Genomic DNA, 15029 nt, shown 5'->3' on the forward strand with positions numbered 1-15029 from the left:
TCAGAGACTGGGAAGAGCCGGACCTGGGAGCAGGAGCAGCTGCTTCATTGCACTCTTGGAGAAAGCTCTTGGCTGCTTCAAAGTGCTGAAAGGCATGAAGGGCAGAGAGGAGGCCACACCAAACAGTGCTCCTGTTTTCACACCCTCCCCTCTCAGTGTCCCAGAAGGAATTGGATGAACTGTATTCTTCTCTCCGAGTCGTCTCGTTCAGTGTGAGCAGCTTAGCAGCAGGAGCTGAAGGAGGTGAAGCCTTAGGCCACAAGAGCTGACCAAGAGGAAATTCTTGAGTCAAGTTATGCTGCTAACATGGACCTAACTGAATCCAGCAGATGGAATCCTGGAATTATAGAATTCTTTCTGTTGGGAAAGACCTCTGAGCACATCAAGTCCAGCCGTTCACCCAGCAGTGTCAAGCCCAACACTAAACCTGGTCCCTGAAGTACCAAGGCTGGACAACAGGCCCTGAGCCAAGGTGTCCTCTGGATGTAACTTCCAACCAAAGATTATCTTTGTATGTGCTCATTAATGAAATATGCATGGTCATTAGTGCTGTGATAGATGTATCCCCTCATCAGTGAAACATGGATTGATCTTTCTGTATGTAGAAACTGGACAAGGCCATGAAATCCGACATCTGGCCTTGTTTGGGGGTGGATGGTATTGGTTATTGGTTATATTTGAGCTCTGACCAGGCTTTGGAACAAACCCAAGAGGAGAATGAAACCAGATGTTCCCGCACCAGAAGTGCTGTCAGTTTGTTTATTCAGCGCCATCAGAGCTGGGCCCTCTCACAGCCGGGTTGGAGCCTCACCTGTGGCTGGAGGCACCTGCAGGAATTCCCAGTGTCCGGGACTGGCACTGCAGTCCTTGGCTGTGACAGCTTCCCCCAGCTGATGTGTGGATCTGGTTGATGGGAAAGTCTGAGAGTAACTGGTACATCTTTTTTCATAATCACTGCAGGCAATCTTTGGTAGTGACGATTGGGTGCATTGCTGAGCTTCCCCTTTTGTCATTCTTTGCAGTTTTGCGTTATAATAAATCACACCATACCTGAACCTTGTGTCTGTGTTTTTGGTGCCGACCCTGCTCAGTGGCAGAACAGACACTGCAGCCCCACAGAACCAAGGGTACATTGTGACACTGCGGGGCCTGGTGTGACCAAGGGGACCAGAGTGACACCGTGGGGCCCCATGGAACCAAGGGACCGGTGTGAAACTGCGGGGACTCTTATAATCAAGGGCCCATTGTTTTCCTCTCCCTGCCCCAGCCCTGCAGAGCAGCCCAGTCCAGTCTGGCCCAGCAGCAGGAAATGGAGGCACTGGAGGTCATGGACAGCCACTCTGTGTCTGCAATGCTCAGGAGATGCTCAGCTCAGGCAGCTCCTGCAGCCCCAGGGCCAGCCCCGCTGCCCAGCACAGCAGCAGAGAGTTGGCCCCGGGGCTCCTCAGGCTGCTGCTGCTGCTGCCCCAGGGACAGGGCAGCCTCTTGCCAGGGCTCCTTTGCACACCCACGGGCTCCTGCTCTGCTCCTGGCACATGGCAGCTGCCCACAGAGCCTTTCCCAGGGGAACACGTCTGTGCTGGCCTGAGCAGCCATTGCTGCAGCCCCTGCCCTGCTGCCCACAGCCCCGAGCTGGGGCTGCTGCTCTGCAGAGCACGGGGGCTGTGCTGCCCGGGGCCCTGGGCTGCCTCTGCTGGGCTCTGCTGCTCAGCCCGGGAGACAGAGGCAGCTGATGGTGCTCCCTGCACTGACCCCCTCCCACACAGGCTCTGCTGGGGCCGTGGAGGCTGCTCAGAGCTGCCTGCCTTGTTCCAGGGCTGCCACATGGCCTTGGGGCTGCCCTGGATCCTCCTGGGGAAGTTCCCTGAGGGCCAGAGCAGTCAGTGCCCAGACTCCTCTCCCTGTGCCTGCTGTGTCCCCTGGGGCTGCAGAGCTCTCCTGGCTCACAGCAGACATTCAGTCCTTGATCTCGGCGTGACCCCACCCTGGCCAGGCCTGTGCCCAGGGAGCTCCACTCCCTGCTGATCCCTGGCACACGCTGTCCCTGCAGCTCCCTTGTGTTCTCCTGGCAGCTGCCAAGGCCCTCCAGACAAACATTCCCCTGCCATCAGCCCTGGCACAAGCTGCAGAGCCCCAGGAAGGTTCAGCACAGGCCATTCACCATCTGATGGGCCCTGGCCACCAACAAGCAGAACCTGAGGCAGCCCTGAGTCCCCTGAAGGCCACGCTGGGACCCTGATGTCATCCCACTGAGCCCTGGGAGAAAAAGGAGCACAAGGAGCCTCTTCAGAGTCTGTTCCTTGGGCCTGTTCCTGAGAGTGACTCTGCAGGGAGAGCAAAGCCTTCCTGCCCTGCCCTCCCTGTGCTGCTGGAGCTGCTGTGCTGGAGCCCAGCTGTGTCCCAGCAGTGCCCATGGCCAGTCCCTGCCTGTGGTCACAGCAGGGACACGCAGCAGGACAGTGACCAATGTGCCAGAGCACTGCGGCCTTACAGCCACAGAAGGGCTGGGAAGGAGAGGCTGGAGCTGGGAAGAGCAGCACTGAAAGGACCAAGCACTGCTGCTCCCTGGCAGTGTAGCTGTGCTGGGACTCTTTTCCCCTTCTCCCCTCTAACTTCATGCAGGTTACAAAGATGGGATCCCAGGAAAAACAAGCACTGCAAGGTAGTTTATTTTCTTGAAATGTAGCAATACAGTAAATCCTGGTTTACAGAGCTTCTGGATAAAATTCAAGAGGCAGACAGTGAATTAGATGGGGGTGATTAAAAAAATTTCACTGGGGATAATTTTCTGACAGAAAAACCCATTGAACACTACCAAAGACCTGGGAAGGCCTTTTGAGCCTGTCATGAGTTCCATTCTGAAAATTATGTCCAAGAAAACAGGCAGTTTGTTGCTCCTGAAAAGCATCTACTCATCATTTTCCTCAGGGCATCCTTGAGCTCCTGGTTCCTCAGGCTGTAGATGACGGGATTCAGGGCTGGAGGCACCACCGAGTACAGAATGGACAGGGCCAGATCCAGGGATGGGGAGGAGATGGAGGGGTGCTTCAGGTAGGCAAATGTGCCAGTGCTGAAGAACAGGGCGACCACAGCAAGGTGAGGGAGGCAGGTGGAAAAGGCTTTGTGCCGTCCCTGCTCAGAGGGGATCCTCAGCACAGCCCTGAAGATCTGCACATAGGAGAAAACCATGAACACAAAACAACCAAGACATAAACAGATGGAAAACAAAAGAAGCCCAAGTTCCCTGAGTTTGGAGTGTGAGCAGGAGAGCTTGAGGATGTGTGGGATTTCACAGAAGAACTGGCCCAGGACATTGCCATGGCACAGGGGCAGGGAAAATGTATTGGCCGTGTACAGCAGAGCATTGAGAAAGGCACTGGCCCAGGCAGATGCTGCCATGTGGGCACAAGCTCTGCTGCCCAGGAGGGTCCCGTAGTGCAGGGGTTTGCAGATGGACACGTAGCGGTCGTAGAACATGATGGTCAGGAGGGAAACCTCTGCTGAAATGAAAAACACAAACAGAAAGAGCTGTGCAGCACATCCTTCATAGGAGATGGTCCTGGTGTCCCAGAGGGAATTGTGCATGGCTTTGGGGACAGTGGTGCAGATGGAGCCCAGGTCGGTGAGGGCCAGGTTGAGCAGGAAGAAGAACATGGGGCTGTGCAGGTGGTGGCCGCAGGCTACGGCGCTGATGACGAGGCCGTTGCCCAGGAGGGCAGCCAGGGAGATGCCCAGGAAGAGGCAGAAGTGCAGGAGCTGCAGCTGCCGCGTGTCTGCCAATGTCAGCAGGAGGAAGTGGCTGATGGAGCTGCTGTTGGACATTTGTTGTGTCTGGCCATGGGGGCCTGTTCAAGGAGAAAAGATCAGTGACAGGTTAGGAGAAAGTTCTTTCAGTAAAATCAAAGCCTTTTCCCACAGACCATTCTTCTGTATCACACTGACAGCCTTTTGATTTTCTAGCAGATTTTCCTTAAACTCCAACTGGGGAGCCCTGGTTGGTGCTGGCTGAGTGGGTCTTCAGGTTCAGGGCAATTACATGCAGGGTTTTTATAATTCAGCCTTGCCGTGCAGACGTGAGAGGGGGACAGGGAACCGTCCTCATGTTCCACTTTGAAACCCTGTTAATACAGAAGTCTCTGTCAGCTTGTACTCCCACTGCCAGTGACCAGGAATGGTAAAGTCTGTTTAAATGTTCTAGAGTTTTTTCAACAGCTTTTCTTCATCTCCACTTGACTATTTTTGATGTCAGAAACTCTCAGCATTTCTGCTGCTGCACTCAGGAAGACCAGAGCAAGTTCTCTGAGGCAAGGTGGTGCATGGAGAATGAGGGGAGGAGGTCTGTCACCCTGTCCTGTTCCAGGATTCTCTGGGCTTTCACCTGTCCCCTACACATGATGATCACCCTCCCACGTTTCCTTTAAAAACCATCCTGACACTGCTGAGAGCTGATGGATCCACCACAGTCCACCCAATGTCCATCCTCTTCTCAAGGACTCAGCCCCACATTTGTACCCAAGGACACACGGGACTCATTCCACCAACCCAACAGCATTTTCTCCATCACAGAACTTGTGTGTCTCCCCGTGGGGCTTTCAGATAACACAAAGATGCTACAGGGCAGGTTTGCATTGTGGAGAGAAGCTGGAAGCTTGGAAGGAAATCTCAGGGAGACTTTCAAGTGTCCTAATGATGGCACTGGATTAAATGAGATGGAGCTCCTTCCCTGGCTGCACTGACAGCATTGCCCACAGCCGGGCACTGGGGACAGGGTCACCCTGAGCCAGCTGTGCCCCCTCCCAGAGCCCCCCAGTGCCAGGCAGCAGCTCCCAGCCCTGTGCTCTGCAGAGGGAACTGGGCCCGGGGCTGCAGAGCTGCCCCACGGCTCTGCTGCAGCTCTGCCTGCACAGGAGGGGCTTCATGCCTTGGACCCCCAGCCCTGAGGGCAGAGGCTTGGCTGGGTGACAAGAGGGAGGGGGCTTGTTCCAAGGCAGGGGCTGCACTGGAAAGGATCCTCTGGAGATCTCTCCCTGCCACAGCATTTCTGGGTTTTGTTTTCTCTCATTGCCTGATCTCTCTGCTTCCTGGAGATTTTTCTCCTGGAGGTATTTCCCTGTTCCTGATCTCTCCCTGCCAGCACTCACAGACCCCAAATCTCTGTGCAGTCTCCTTGGCCCTACAGAAACCTGCCTGTTTGCAGGGCACTGGCTGGGGGCAGGTTCTGTTTGGAGCTTGGAGAAAGGACAGGTCAGACTAAGCCTGATGGCTCCAGTGAAGGTGATGCTGGTGCTGTCCATGGGCAAAGGAGTGGATGAAAGCACTTTTGGGAACCCATGAATAGCACTGGAGGTATAGTTCAGATGCCTTAGGGACTTTTAAACATGAAGTTGTTTATTATTTATCCCCCCCGTTCACCAGGAGTAAGAAACTGAAAACAATGACTCAGTAAATTTTATCTTTATAAAAATTATTGTCCTGGAAATATTCCTGGAGTGAGCAGAAGCCCTGAGCATGTCCACATGCTTACAGCAGAGATAGTCTGAGTTGTACTTACAGAATCCATAATGGGATGTTCCTGCTTTAGGAGATCATTGCAGGAGCTGCAGCTGCATTGTCCTGCAGCCAGAGGCTTCCAGTGTCAAGGGCTGGAAATGATTCTCGCCCAGTCAGTCCTCAGCATCTTCCCAGCCCTGAGTGATTGAAGCTCTCTGTGCCTGTGTGCTGTGCCCAGGGTGGCTGCAAGCAGTGCCCCAGCCCTGCTGGGCTGTGCACAGGAGCCACTTTGATGGAGAAATGCCTTTTTGAAGCTCATCTTGGTTGCCAGGAGGTGCCTCTGTGTCAGGAGCCCGGCCCAGCTCAGCAGCACAGACACAGCACAAGGATGTTAATGAGCCTCTTGGGGATTTGCTGTTGTTTACATCAGACTCAGTCCCTGAGAGAGTGTTCAAAAAACTTCTCAAGGACTCAAAGTCAGATTAAAAATGCCAAAGTTTCTTGAAGTTTTAAATGGGTCCCATTGAGGGACACGCCTGAGAAAGTGTCCCCAGGTTCCAGTTAGAGCAGAACACCGCAGGCAGTGATGACAGGTGGGGACAAACAAGGCAAAGGTGTCTCTGATGCTGAGCAAACCTGCATGTGTTTCAGGAATGCAAAAGGCCAAGGCCTGAGCTCCAGCCCCTGGCAAGGCAGATGCTGTCCCTTCCTGTGGTGGTTTTATGTTTGCTGAATTTTGTTTACTAGCTGGGAGATAAGATTTTAGGAGAAAAAGCTGAAACAGGCTCAACCTAAAAGTAAAAACAGATAGATTTTATTAGCATACACTAAGAAAAGAGAAAAAGGAAAAATGAGACATTCAAACATCTTTCCACTTTCCACAAATCGTTCACTTTCCCACTCAACAGAGAGAAAACTATGATTTTTAGCCAGTTGCAGCTATTTAAACACAATCCGGCATCACCTTGGGAGAGGAGCCTCTCTAGAGTTTATGGAGATACGTGCCACAGGAAAAGGTCTGGTGGTTCTCATGGTCACAAATCTGCAACCACACGGAATTTTTGCAGATTCTGTGCAGTCCCACCCATATAACAGTTTCCCAAGCTGCTTATGGGCCTCTGCATGTTTGGGGTACCATTTTAAGAATGCTTTTCTAGTATAAAGCAAGGATTCCCTTCTTCTTTCTCTAAAATCATCACTACCTCAAAAGAAATAGAGACCTCCTTTTATGCCTAAGAGCCGGAACTTCAAAATTACTTCCTTTCTAGAAGCATCTTCGTCTCAAAGGTTGAGACTTCCTCATTTTTTCCCAGGAGCCAGGTATATTTTCTATTCAAAATCCTAAATTAAATCTCATTCATATCAGTACATACAACTGTTTGACTAGAACTTGCATTCTCCCAAACAGCATTATAATAATCTATTTTTCTGTAATTCACATCCAGAGAAGTCTGGTCAGAAATATCCAGTTCTTCCAATAGTCTTTATCAGTTCTTTTGCTAACTTTTGTCTCATACTCTCTCCTTACATTTCAAATCACTCTGTCTTCTATGAAGGAAGGAAAAAGGTTAATGTCTTTGCCTAAAGCCTTTTTTTTTTTTTTCTCCTTCTCCAGCTGACTCCCAGAACTTCAAGGCTGAAAGTAATAGCAGGGGGAGCATGGAGAAGAATCATGCTCAAGAACACTGATGGATGACCCTCCTCCACCCCTGGTCTGATCTAAAGCAACTCAAACTTGGATTAGATCCCTGGAGCTCCAGAGAAGAATTTTCAAAATTCTCTCCTCCATCAGCCAGCACGGGTTTAGGATAGGTAAGTCATGTTTGAGCAACCTGATCTCCTTTTCTGACCAGGCGACCCACCTGGTGGATGTGGAAAAGGCTGTGGATGTTGTCTGTTGGGACTTCAGCAAGGCCTTAGGCACTGTCTCCCACAGCACGCTCCTGGAAAAGCTGGCAGCCCACGGCTTGAACAGGAGCACTCTTTGCTGGGTTAACAACTGGCTGCATGGCCGGGCCCAGAGAGTGGTGGGGAAGGGTGCTGCATCCAGCTGGCAGCCAGTCACCAGGGGTGTTCCTCAGGGGTCTGTGCTGGGGCCAGCTCTGGTCAATGTTTGTATTGATGGCATTGATGAGGGTATCGAATATTTCATTCGTAAATTTGTGGACGACACTAAGCTGGGAGTGTGTGTCAGCCGCTTGGAAGATAGGATGGCTCTGCAGAGAGACCTGGAACAGTTGGATGGGTGGGCAGAGTCTAACAAAATGAAGTTTAATGAGTCCAAGTGTCGATTCCTGCATTTTGGCCACAGTAACCCCCTGCAGCATTATAGGCTGGGGACGGTGTGGCTGGACAGTGCCCAGGCAGAAAGGGCCCTGGGGGTTCTGGTCGACAGCCAACTGAACATGAGGCAGCAGTGTGCCCAGGTGGCCAAGAAGGCCAATGGCACCTGGCCTGGATCAGGAATGGTGTGGCCAGCAGGAGCAGGGAGGTCATTCTTCTCCTGTACTCGGCACTGGTGAGGCCACACCTCGAGTACTGTGTCCAGTTCTGGGCCCTCAGTTAAGAATAACCTTGAGATGCTTAAATGTGTCCAGAGGAGGCAACAAGGCTGGTGAGGGGCTTGGAACACAACTCCTGTGAGGAACGACTGAGGGAGCTGGGGTTGTTTAGCCTGGAGAAAAAAGGAGACTCAGAGGTGACCTTATCACTCTCTACAACTCCCTGAAAGGTGTTTGTAGTCAGGGGGGTTGGTCTCTTTCTCCAGGCAGCCACTGACAGAATGAGAGGACAGAGTCTTAAGGCTACACAAAGGGAAATATAGGTTGGAAATTAGGAAAAAGATTTTTACAGAAAGGGTGATAAAGTTCTGGAATGATCTGACTGGAGAGGTGGTGGCATCACCATCTCTGGATGTGTTTTAAAAAAGACTGGATGTGGCACTAGGTGCCATGGCTTAGGTGAGGTGTTGGGACATGGGTTGAACTCAATGATCTTGGAGGTCTCTTCCAATCTAGTCATTTTGTCATTCTGTAATTCTGTAAAGGTTTCCAGGTCAAATGGGCTAAGTCAATGAAGCTACTGCTATGATAAGAGTTTTGAGTTGGATGTTTTATTAAATGGTTTTCCAAGTTCCTTGATTTTCTCTATTTTGCCAGTAGAGCTGTGTGTTGCTTTGACCTCTTAGCTCAGTTGGTTAAAGTATGGTGCTAATATCACCGAGGTTTAGGGTTCCATCCCTCTATGGGCCATTAACTTCAGAATTGGACTTATGATCCTTGACTGTTCCTTGCAAATAAGAATATTCTGTGCATCTGTTCATCCTGAGACTATCTGGTTGGCATTTCTCCGTGTGCACCAAACTCGAGTAAGAGAACCTTTGGGTACCCCCATTATTTCAGTGTTCTGGGGTGTTACAGCCCCGCAGGCTCATTACGGCCTCTTGTTTCCATGAGGCCCTGCTGTGTCACACTGGCCCGCAGTGCCATGAGGATCGGGAGTGTCACACAGCTTTGTGCCATTTGTCCTTGCTGCCCCTCCCATCCCACTGCCCCACAAGCAGCCCCGAGCCACCCGGGAGGGACAGGCCCTGCTGTGCCAGGCCTGGGCTCAGGGCTTGGCCTTTCTGCTGCCTCCAACCAGCCCAGGCCTTGCTCAGCATTGCAGTTCCCTGCTCACAGCCTGCGGCTCCCTGCAATCCTGGCCTCAAGGATCTGCTCTCAGCAGTCCCTGGGGAGCCTTTGGCACTCCCTGCCCTCAGTGGGGCCCAGGGATGCTCCAAGGGACTTGGAGTTTTGCTTCTGCCTCCTTGAGCAGCTTCTTCAACCTTCTCTCAGTGCCTGGAGCTTCTGGACTCAGCCCCAAATCCAGCATGGGGCTGATTCAAATCCAGAAAGCAGTCACGACCTCCTTTTCTTCCTTCACTTGTCTTCGTCTCCAGGGCTTGTGCAGCTGCTTGGAGCCAGTTTGGAGTTCTCTTATGGAGGAAGATTTCAAAGTGCATCTTTTGATTTTTTTTCTAATCAAGGCTGCATTTTTTTTTTATTTTTCAGTCCATTGAAGAGGTGAAAGAAACATTCCCCAAGTGATCTTAATGCTGAGTGTCTCCTTAGGAGGTCTGGGCATGGAGAATGAGCCCCTTGCAGGCTGACCCTGTTTGGACAACCTGCTCCTCACCCCAACCTCACCGTGTCTGAAATCATCCACCAAAAACTGACATCCGAAATAATTTTTGTAAATTATGAATTTTACTTTTTTAATAAAGAATTATAAGGAAATTATAATAATACTTTTAAATATATAAAATATTATTATATATGTTTTTACCTAAGTTTTACGTTTATTTTAAAAAATCGATACATTTTTAGCAACCAAAAAAATTATTGGTCACTGGTTCTAAGTTACACAATTCCCTTCATTAATTCATTGACAACATCTGGCTATTGATTCTATCCCGCTTTATGCTAATTAGTTCTATTTTTACTCCTTTTGTCATCTTCTTTATCGTTTTCTCAGACAGGGTAAAAGGGGCCACTTTGGGGTCCACGGAGACATTTCTGGGGCACATTTGGGGCAGTTCTAAACCTGGGGATGGAATCTGAAGAAAATTTGGGGTCTGAAGGACATCTGGGGGAGCCGGGTGGGCACTTGGAGGTCAGGGAGGGGAATCTGGGGCCCTTCGGGGTCCGGGCGGGCACTTGGGGGCCCTGAGGGGACTCTCTGGGGCGCGGGGGATGATGGGAGTTGTAGGCGCGGGTAGAACACGGTGTAACGGGGCCGCGGAGCATCACGGGAGTTCGAGGCGCGGCTCCAATGGCTGTCGGTGGGGCGCGGGGCATGACGGGAGATGGAGTCACGGCTGCAATAGGGCTCTGTGTGCGCCGCGGAGCATGCTGGGAGCTGTAGTCCCGGGAGTGGCTCGAACGGGGCGTTTGGGGTCCGGGAAGGCGCTTGGGGGACACTTTTGTGTCCGAGCCGGGACTTGAGGTCCTCGGGGGGAACGTGTACGGTTCGGGAGCACTTGGGGGGAGCTTGGGGAGCTGTAACCGGGCTCTTGAGGCCGCGGGGCATGGCAGGAATTTTAGGCGCAGAACCGTGTTATGAGGGGCTCCGAGGCCAGGGGGGATGATTGGAGATGAATTCCCTGAAGTCGCTCCAACGGGAATCTGTGGGGTTAGGGCATTCAGGGGATCCAGGGATGCTTTTGGTGGGGGAGGGGGGGTGCTAAATGTACGCTGAGGGAACAGTTAGGGATCCTGGAGGGTCTGGGGGACAATTGTTCGCTTCAGCGTGTTTCTTTGCTCATGAAACAAATGTATTGTATTTAAAAGGTAATATTCCATAGGCGTAGGTTCCATAGGCATAGACATCAATAGGTCTAAGTTCAAAAGCAAATGGTCCATGTAACAGAATGATGTTCTCTACTGTTAAAAGCAAAATTAACCAAAACAAACAAAAAAGATTGTGTTAACAATTGATGAGAAAAGAACAGAAAAGGTTGTTGTGCCACTGTAAACTTTGTCTCTGAGTCTACATTTCAAATAACAAAGGTGACCCATCTGAAGGAGGATTTCTCCTCAGGAGAAATGTCTTTCTAGAAGTTTTGTTTGTTGCAAGGAGCTGCCTCTGTGCCAGGAGCCCAGGCCAGCTCAGCAGCACAGACACAGCACAAGGACTTTAATGACTCTCCCGTGGATTTGGTGTTTACATTCAACTCAGTCCCTGAGAGACTGTTCGAAAAACTTCTCAAGAACTCAAAGTTAAATTGAAACACTGAAGTTTCTTGAAGTTTTAATGGGACCCACAGAGAGACCAAATGGAGAAAGTGTCCCCAGGTTCCATCACTGCAGGCAGTGATGACAGGTGGGGACAAACAAGGCAAAGGTGTCTGTGATGCTGAGCAAACCTGCATGTGTTTCAGGAATTCCAAGGGCCAAGGCTCGAGCCCCAGCCCCTGCCAAGGCACATCCTGTCCCTCCCTCAGTGCTCAGGGCTCTTCCCGGCCCACTGGGATGTGGGGATGTGCAATGCCAAGGGCAGCAGCATGGGGCGGCCCCTGCCAGGCTGCTGAGCAGGGACAAGGAGGCAATGAGGCCCCAGGCCTGCAAGGGTCACTTGTCTCCTCCTCATGGCTCAGGCCCAGGCCCAGCAGCCATGGCCAAAGTGCTGCAGGAGTTGGCTCTGTCAGGGCCTTGCAGCTGCTGCCCATCCCTGTGCCCTGTGCAGCCCAGGCTGTGCTACGGTGTCCGTGCCCTGCGCCTCTGTCCCTGCAGGCTGTCGTCATCCCCCGGCTGCCCCACCTGGCTGGGCCCTTCCTTTGCTGACAGCTCTGCGTCCTGCCTGCCTCTGCCTGGCCACACAGAGCCTTGGGCTGCTCCAGACTCTTTCTGGGGGATGTTTTGCACCACAGCCCTGCCCTGGGACAGAAATTCCTCTTCCTCTGTGTCCAGTTTGGAACTCCCCAGGAGATCTGTTTGGCATTATTTCATCCTCAGGCAGTTTCACACAATGAAGAAGAGCTCCACCATCTCTGAAACACCCCTTCAGGCCCTCTCAGGCTACTCACACCACTGAGCCCAGGGCCCTTAGTCTCACGGGCTTTGTGCTTGTGGCCTCCAGATCATATCTTGGGAGATTTTTGTGTCTTTTCAAGGTCTTTTCAGATTAAAACATCATGGTCATATTCCCAGAAAAATCGGCATATTTTTACAAGCCTGTATTGGCAGTGGAAAGGGAAAAGCCTTTAAAATTGTCAAGCATAAATTCAGATTTGATATAAGAATGAAATATTTTGTGTTTATGCTGACAGGACAGGAACAGGTTGTCCACAAAAGTGAGTGCCCCATCCCAAAACCTGTTCAAGATCTGGAGCTTTGACCATCTGTTGCAGTGGTAGTTGTGCCTTCTCACAGCAAGGGGGCTGCAGTACATGATATTTTAGGGCCATTCCAATTTAAAAAAAAAACAGAAGATAAAAATTTAATTTTAGGGAAGTTCTGACACCTCCTCATGAAAGCCTCACCAAGGGGGTCAATGGCAGAGCTTTCCAGCATGATGTCATCTGAGCATGGGAGGTTCTGCGTTGGGGTCTGAGATTTACGATGGAAATCCACAAAGGGCATTTGGGCAATGTGCGAGATTTCCCATGGGGTATCTAAGAAAGGACCCCAGGAAGGGAAAGGATGGGGGATCAAGGTGGTTTGCTCAGAGGTGATGGTCAGTGCCCATCCCTGGCCATGCCCTAGAGCTGATCCCCACAGCCTGTGCCATTTTCCTAAACCCCCTGCTGCCAAGAACTCTCCGGGACAAGGGAGCTCTCTCTGCTCGTGGTACTGAGGGATGTCCAAGTGCCAGATACTGGCGTGGGGACCACAAACCATCAGGTCCTGTGTCCTTTGGGGCCCAGGCACTGTTGAGACTGGTGTGTGTGCACACAGCACTGGTGTGTGTGGGGCTGGGTGTGACCACCAGGGAACATCAAACCAGAGCAACCAGAGAGCAGCAGAGGCCTGGGAGCCACTGAGTGAGATCAGCTCCTGCAGGGATCCACATGGTCTGGGTGTCTGTGCAGCTCTGCATCTCATCCTGCCATGGCAGAGCACACAGACAGCCCCTCCCTGTGTCCCTTTCTCCACTGACTGTGCTTTGGCCTGACCTGGAAACCTCCCGAGGTCCCTCCCAGGGGGAGTCCCTGTGCATTTCCCTCCCCCATGGCTCTGCCCTTCCTGATCCTTTGGTGTTTTAACAGTGGAACATGGTGCCCAAGACAGAGGATGGAAACAAGCTGTCTGTAGCCCTTGTAAATCTCTTCTTTCCCTTTGCTCACAGCTGATGACTCTTGGCTGACAGGGACGAGCTGTAGTCTCTGACTGCTTTCTTCTGTTTGACTCGAGGTGGAAGTGTTGACATCTGGCCAGGCAGCCTGCAAAGGCCTCCTGCAAATGACTGAGGAGGAGGAGCCCCAGGGTCGGTGTGAGCCACAGTAACTGCCTCCACCAGAAGTGCTGCCGGTTAAGCATGACCTGAACGTGGTGGAGGACAAGAGCACTCCGTGGGAGGAGGTAGAACATTTGAACAAGGAACTGTAATAGTGTCTGCAGCCCTTGGAGGGGAAAAAGAGCCCTTGGGAGGAGGTGGAATGGTCCTTGTAGCAGTCCTCCTTCAGAAAATCCCTGAAAATGGAACATAAATCTGGCCATGAACTCCAGTAAAACCAGCCTTTGGCTTTGGCCCATCCAGTCAAAGGGAAGTGGACGTGCAAAAAATCCATTTGAAGAGCCCTGCGTGTGGCAGGCTGACAGCATCTTCCTAAGGGCTGGCATTTGGAATGGCATCTCAGGGTCATCTCTGCCAGCCACCTTTCTGAACCAAACTCATTTCTTCTCCCAGATCTACATAGGCTCTTGCACCAAACCAGCTGCAGCAGGAGCATTGTGTCAAGGAGCCTTTGCTCCCCAAGCTGAGACGGTGATCCCGGGCAGTCGGTTCATCTCCTGCACTGACACAGCTGCTGCTCAGCAACAGCAGATCGAGGAGGACTCCCTGAAGCTACTGAGTATGTCTTGTGTATTTGTTGTCTGGAGGATAGCGTATTGTGTGCACGTAGCAGCGTAGCTGGACCAAATGTTCCTCCTCAGTTTGATATCACAGGGACATTTAGGATTCCCCATAGGAACTTCTGGAGAAAATCAGTCTCTGCTGGCCATTTCTGCTTCAGAGCTGTCTGTCTGGTTGTTTTGTTGTTGTTACCCAGCTGACCACAAAGTGTTCAGAGCCCCAGCAATGGGGCTGCCTTTTGTGCCTCCTGGAAGCTGGGATCTCTCCTTCAAACCAAGTCCCTTGAATTTTGTTTTCCTCAGGGACAATTGTGAGCATGGAAAATCCCATGACAAAATCCATCAAAGTCAAAAATATCGGCAGCAGGTGAGTCCAACCACAAACCATGGGCCAGGTGTTTTCCTGGTAGAATATCTATCAAGTCTGAAGTCAGGCAAGCTGCAAAAATGTTCAGACACTGAGGCTAGACTGTCCCATCTCTCAGTACCAGTCAGAATTTGTAAGCGTGGCCAGAAGGCATTGTCAAATTCTCAAATGGTCACACTGCCAAGGTCTTGTCTGGAGCAAGGAAAATGACCTGGTAGATCTCCTGATCTCTCAAGCGTGGGACAGCGGTGTGTTAATTTCCCCTGCATTTTTGTATAGCTATAATCAGCTGGCCACACGTACAGAGGGAGAAGAATCTTGCTTGCCTGAAAGAGAAACCTACCCCCTATCATAGCTTTCTTTCCAAGAGTTTGCTGAAGGAAATACTCCATGGTCAGGATTAGAACTGCATAATTTAGAGACTGAAACCCGAGAAGAAAGAAGAAACTCTCTTTCTGAGCTGAGGCAGTAATCCTCAATGCTTCAGGCCCAGTGGCCATGCACTTGAGAGCAAAATGCCTCATCTGCCTTCTGACAGAGCCCTTCTGCATCCTGCAGGTTTTAGGCATTTCCAGCAGAGATCTCCAGTCTGGGCTGGCTTGCACTCCAAGATCTAA

At 51.3% G+C, this 15029-nt stretch overlaps 1 protein-coding gene across 1 annotated transcript; it reads right to left on the bottom strand.

Moving 5' to 3' along the window:
• Positions 1 to 2865: 2865 nt before the first annotated feature.
• LOC136304120 (olfactory receptor 14J1-like) lies at positions 2866 to 3822 on the bottom strand. Its single transcript, XM_066207773.1, has one exon. The coding sequence runs from the start codon at positions 3820 to 3822 to the stop codon at positions 2866 to 2868; it is 957 nt and encodes a 318-aa protein (XP_066063870.1).
• Positions 3823 to 15029: the final 11207 nt, after the last annotated feature.

This window comes from Chamaea fasciata, unplaced genomic scaffold (genome assembly GCF_029207755.1).
Source record: "Chamaea fasciata isolate MVZ Bird 193981 ecotype frontalis unplaced genomic scaffold, bChaFas1.0.hap1 SCAF_51, whole genome shotgun sequence".
NCBI lineage: Eukaryota > Metazoa > Chordata > Aves > Passeriformes > Sylviidae > Chamaea > Chamaea fasciata.